This window comes from Cetorhinus maximus, chromosome 14 (genome assembly GCF_964194155.1).
Source record: "Cetorhinus maximus chromosome 14, sCetMax3.hap1.1, whole genome shotgun sequence".
In the NCBI taxonomy this organism is placed as follows: Eukaryota; Metazoa; Chordata; class Chondrichthyes; order Lamniformes; family Cetorhinidae; genus Cetorhinus; species Cetorhinus maximus.
Genome location: NC_135892.1, coordinates 114,378,993 through 114,384,992, shown reverse-complemented (window position 1 = coordinate 114,384,992; position 6,000 = coordinate 114,378,993). Strand labels below are relative to the sequence as shown.

Sequence of the window (6,000 nt, the reverse complement as noted above, 5' to 3'; positions counted from 1 at the left end):
GTCCCACAGGGTGCATTCAGAGTCTGAGAGAAACAGCACAAGTACATTTAAACACTCAGGATGCTTTATTTTGCGGGTGAAATGCAGAGAGGGGCACGGTGATGCGAGGGATCCTCCTCTACATCCGACTGATGAAGGATTCCAAGGAGAGGTGCGCCATTCCTAACTGAAAGCTGCTATCCCTTTCCTGATAATGTGCTCAGAATCACCGGGAGAGTCAAAAGAAATCTCAATGTTTTCTGGGATATTCCAAGCCAATAAATCAAAAAACCGTTTAGCTGCAAATTACTTCTTAATGAACAAAATGTGGTACTTTATATCCTTCCGTACCCACATCTTTAAAATTATTATTTATTAATTTTACGCAACATCATGAAAACATCAATATGAATAATGTGATCAGGTAAAGGGAGAGTTGGGGATTAGTGTGTGAGTTGTCAGTTAATCCCTTGTGACCAGTCGTCAACCAACTTGCACCTTGGTATATTTGCTGTGTTGCTGGTCATGCGCTGGGTGGGGTGGTAGGGAGGGACGGAGGCTGATACGGCGGTGAAGGGGAGAGTTCCTTTAAGCTGCTACCCCCCCACACATTGCAGCTCAAACCCCCACTGCTTAGTCTCCCCTCCTTCTCCCCACTTGACACAGGGAACTCTTCAAACCATTCCCGCCAGCCAAGGAGGGAGGAACAGTCCGAATGTCCCCAGCAGGCAGGCGATGATGAATATCCAGAGAAAGATGCGGTCAATCACCATGGCGACGTACTTCCAGTCTTCCTTTACCTGAAAGAGAAGAGGAGCAGAGAGGAGAAGAAAGGAGGGGATGGATGGGGGAGGGGAGGGGGAGGGGAGGGAAGGGAATGGGAGGGGAGGTCAGGAAAGGGGAGGGGAGGTGGAGGGAGAGGGGAGAGGAGAGAGGAGAGGTTAAACAGAGGAAAGTTCACTCTGACCAATTTGAGAATGATGATAAATTCAACCATCAGTTGGAGCCTGTTCTGGTTCCCCATTTCCTGTCTGTTACCAGGAGCAACTTTCCACCTGTGCCCAAGACCAAGTGTAACCATCACCAGCCCCTCAGGGTGGGGTCTGAGTGGAAAAGATGTCATATACCCGGTAAATTCCTCAGGAGGTGGTCCAGTCACATCTTCTCTGTTCTGTGAAGATGGAGTTTGCAATGTATTAGGTGAGTAGAAGTTTGGAAAACCATAGGGAATTCTATATGGAACAACCAGGATAATCTCCCAGCCAGTACTGTGAACAAACCCAAAAGCAAAATCACTGCAACTTTCTGTCGCTCTGTTCTACAGCGATGCAGCCACACAGCCTGGGTACCCCTCTCACTGTTTCAGTGAACCCTTTCACAGCCCAATGACCTGGGGGAGATCCGATATCCTGAACTAATGTCACGACCAGAAGATTGGCCCCAATACACCATGGGCCAGCGGTGGATTCATTGTTTCACCCCCTCCCCTTGCTCAAGCAGAGCTGGTGCTGCCGAATAGCATTGAGCCTCTGGAGGGAAGAACTCAGACCTCCGCAGCAAAACATGTCCAACCGGCGCTATACAAATGCAGCCAGTATGCAATGGGGAATGGTTTCCATCCCACTGAGCAGCTGTCTTTTTCAGGAAGATATTTGGTTAACCAGTTGCCACTTCAAATTGCGTGTCTAAAAATAATTTCCCACTTTTGGTTAACTATTTTCCTCTTTTAATGATCTCCACGTTTTGCTTTAACATATCCCCGGGTTTTGGTTAACCATTCCCCATTTCAGACTTTGGCCTTTGCAGCTACTTTACATTTTCAGTTCAGGATTTTCTGTCATTTTTGCAGTTTTTGATTTTACTCTTTCCCTGATTTTCCATTTCCCGTTAACCCTTTCTGACAGTCTCTGTGAGCAGGTTTTGACTTTTTTTATTTATTCATTCACGGGCATTGCTGGTTAGCCCAGCATTTATTGCCCATCCCTAACTACCCTTGAACTGAGTGGCTTGCTGGGTCATTTCAGAGAGTAGTTAAGAGTCAACCTGGAGTCACATGGAGGCCGGATCGGGTAAGGACGGCAGATTTCCTGCCCTAAAGGGACATTAGTGAACCAGGTGGGTTTTTACAACAGTCAGTGGTAGCTGTCATGATCCCTGAAATTACTGAGACTAGCTTTTAATTCCAGATTTATTAATTGAATTTAAATTCCACCAACTGCGATCTCCCCCGAGGAATAGCCTGGGTCTCTGGATTACTAGTCCAGTGACATTACCGCTACACCACTGCCTCCCCCTTTAATTTATCTCTATTTGTGCCATTGTGGATGCTCCTTGTATTCAGGTAAAGTGACTTCAAGTTTACTTTTTACTACCATTCATGACATGGACCTTGCACTCTGATACACTCTTACCGTTAAACTCTCCGTCCCTTCCTGTCCCATTCAGCTTGCCTTTACCCACAATAATATAACTTCCTATTGCCTCAACTTTTATCTTTGGGTTTCTAAATCTCCCTTCACCCAAACACTCCGCCCCTCTGGTAGTTTAAAGCCATTTTTCCCTGCGTTGACCTTATTTGCTGTTGCCCTCTTGTCTTTGTGCACACAGACTCTTCATCTCACCCTCTGGTTACCATTACTCGCATCACTACCCTGTGCTATTACCTTCCTTTTCTCTTTAACTTTCCAAATCCCCCCTCACATGAACTCTCGCCCCCACTATTTAGTTTAAAGCCCTCCCTACAGCTCTCATGGGCCTGTGAAATACTCCACAGTCTATCCAATGGCGCTGGTAAAACACCCACACTCCCTCCTCCTCTTCCCCATCCAAACCACCCCTGCAACCCTCCCCTGGACCACACTCCAAGAGCTCCTCGCCCCAGTACCCCCAAAACCCACCCCATTTGTGGGCATCAACCCTCCCCACACATTACCCAGACCCTCGCTGCACACCCTGCCTCACACACACCCAATCCTTGCCCCCCTCTTACTGCTCTCTCAGAGGCCCAGGTTTTACTTCAAGGCTCTGGCCCCTCTCACCAGCCGGACAGTCAGAAATGAGCCTTCTCTGTCCTTGGAAGGCACAACCTGGTTTTACTATCGCCATTGCAGTTACCTCCCTGCAGCCATGGCTTCCACCCCTCCCAGGCCGGATGTCCGGCCTCTAAGAGCTGTCGGCCAATCAGGGGGCCAGCAGCTGTTCAGTCCCAGTGGCGCCACCAGTAGTGATGGCCAGTGCTGAAATTGTAGCAGACCCCAGACCAGCCACAATGGAGGAGGCCTGGAATGACTGGCCATGTCATTCGCAAGGGTGGTGGTGAGGGGGCAGCAATCTTCCACCAGGATGAGCTCTTGCCACAGAATCACACAGTGCAGAAGAGGCCCTTCGGCCCATCGAGTCTGCACCGACACGTGAGAAACACCTGACCGACCTACCTAATCCCATTTACCAGCACTTGGCCCATAGCCTTGAATGTTATGAGGTGCCAAGTGCTCATCCAGGTACTTTTTAAAGGATGTGAGGCAACCCGCCTCCACCACCCTCCCAGGCAGTGCATTCCAGACCGTCACCACCCTCTGGGTAAAAAAGTTTTTCCTCACATCCCCCCTAAACCTCCTGCCCCTCACCTTGAACTTATGTCCCCTTGTGACTGACCCTTCAACTAAGGGGAACAGCTGTTCCCTATCCACCCTGTCCATGCCCCTCATAATCTTGTACACTTCGATCAGGTCACCCCTCAGTCTTCTTTGCTCCAACGAAAACAACCCAAGTCTATCCAACCTCTCTTCATAACCACTGGAGGGGCCTTCTCTGGACAGCAGGGTGCTTGGTCATCAGGGGCCACCTCCCCTCCCCATACCTGCAGAGAGGTTGCCAGGTTTCACTGGGTAGTGAAACCTAGGTGGCAAAGTGCCAACCTGCCTCTGGTAAAATATCAGCGGCTGCAGGAAAATCCATTAAGTGGCCATTAATTGACCACAATTAATTGACCTTTCCCCTTCCCCCACCATCCCATCTGATTTTATATTGCCACTTCACCTGCCAGCCCACTCCTGGGGTTGGGGGTGTTAAAATCCAGTCACTGTAGACACCAACCCTCCCACACCCTCCCCAGCTGAATGGGACACACTCCCCTTCACCCCCACCCCCCAACACCAACAGCAATACTTACTGAAAAATCAGCATCCTCAGCTCGGAGGTGATTGGCGATGTAGTGCACTCCCTCGAGGGCCCTGATGATGCTGGGGGAGAGCAGCAGGGTGGACTCTGCCTGAGTGCCGTTGTTCAGGCTGCTTCTCTGGCTGTGATTGGGTCTCCCTCCTGTGTACTTGTTGGGCTCGTGACGACACTGGTACCCATGAGTGTGGAGGCCCGTTGGCCTGGGGTGACACAGGGGCAGACTGAAACAGGGGGCCTCAGGCTCTGCTTGGGGGCAGCGCTTGGTGGGGCCGAGCTTCAACTCCAGCAGGCTGAAGTGATTGGTGAAGGTTTCCGCCTTGGGTCCCGGTCTCTTCATGAAAAGCCACCGAGGAATGAAGTCAAGGAAAACCTTTCTCACCCACCTGGGCATCTTGTGTGTGTTGGGTGAGCGGTGATGAACATTGAGGACAAAGACGGTGATGACAATGGAGAGTGTGACGAAGATCATGGTGAAGAGCAGGTATTCACCGATTAAAGGGATGACCAGGGAGGTCGAGGGGATAATCTCTGTTATAAGTAGCAGGAAGACAGTGAGAGACAGCAACACTGATATACAAAGTGTGATCTTCTCTCCACAGCCTGATGGTAAATAGAAGACTAGAACAGTTAAACAGGAGATGAGCAGACAGGGAATGATGAGGTTAATGGTGTAGAAGAGAGGGAGCCTCCTGATAATGAAGGAGTATGTGATATCGACATACACCTCAGAGCAACAGTCATACTTCTTGCTGTTGTAAATGCCCACCGCATTGACTATGGCCCACTCGCCGCTCTCCCAGTAGTCCTTAAGGTCCACGTTCCTGCCCATGCTCCTCAAATCAATCTTGGACTTGTCGTGCGTCCAGGAGCCAAATTTCATTTTGCAGTTCTGCTGGTCAAAAGGGAAGAACGTGACATCGATGCTGCAGGAACTCTTATAGATGGCCGGGGGCACCCACTGAACCCTGCCCGTCGAGAAAAGGTGAGCCTTTGTCATGTGTGTCACAGCAAACTCTCCATCTGCACTGGAACATGCAAACACAACAGGTTTATACAGTCAAAAACAGAAACAGAAATACCTGGAAAAACTCAGCAGGTCTGGCAGCATCGGCGGAGAAGAGCACAGTTGACGTTTCGAGTCCTCATGACCCTTCAACAGAACTAGATTATATATATATATATATATATATATATATATAGTCAACAGGGAGTAAGTTATCATTAAGACAAGGCTGGTACTTTAACTTTTGAATAATTACCCTTTGCTAAATATAATCTATCCGTCTCCCTCAAAGATGCAATCCTTGCAGTTTATGCAACCAATTGGAATTAATGAGCAGTTAACTTTGCATTGATTAAAATGGATACAATTTAGCTGGTCTGCTGCCTGCAATAGGTGTTGGTTGAGTATTTGGCATGATGTGCCTCGGGTTAATGTGCTCATACAAGCTCGCAGGTTCCACAAATCTCCCCTAACAAAGCTGATTTCTGCATCCCAGCCAAAATACACTAACAAGATAAGTAGGTACATTAAAATCAAATGAAATCTCTCCAGACGTTTCCCATGAATCAAGAGGGAGCCATGACGTGCAATTTCTTTTTAAGATGTTCTCAGGATGTGGGCTTTGTGGGAAAGGCTGGTATTTATCACCAATCGCCAGTAATCCTCAATGGATTCTTCACATCAGAGGGAAGTTAAGTGGAGATCATTCTGCTGTGGGTCTGGAGTCACATGTAGAGCAGGTTTACTTCACTAAAGGACACTAAAGCGAACCCATTGACTTTTTAGGACAATCTGACAGCTCCATGGTCAGTTTTACTGAGACCATTTTTTTACTTCCA

At 48.6% G+C, this 6,000-nt stretch overlaps 1 protein-coding gene across 1 annotated transcript in view; it reads right to left on the bottom strand.

Moving 5' to 3' along the window:
• Positions 1-334: 334 nt before the first annotated feature.
• Positions 335-6,000, bottom strand: part of LOC144689980 (neuronal acetylcholine receptor subunit alpha-2-like) — a 39,490-nt gene continuing 33,824 nt past the window's right edge. The window contains exons 5-6 of the mRNA XM_078557516.1: positions 4,151-5,183; positions 335-779 (exon numbers count right to left, since the gene is read on the bottom strand). Of these exons, the coding sequence (XP_078413642.1) occupies positions 654-779; positions 4,151-5,183 (1,159 nt within the window). The 3' untranslated portion in view covers positions 335-653. The remainder of the gene's footprint in view (positions 780-4,150; positions 5,184-6,000) is intronic.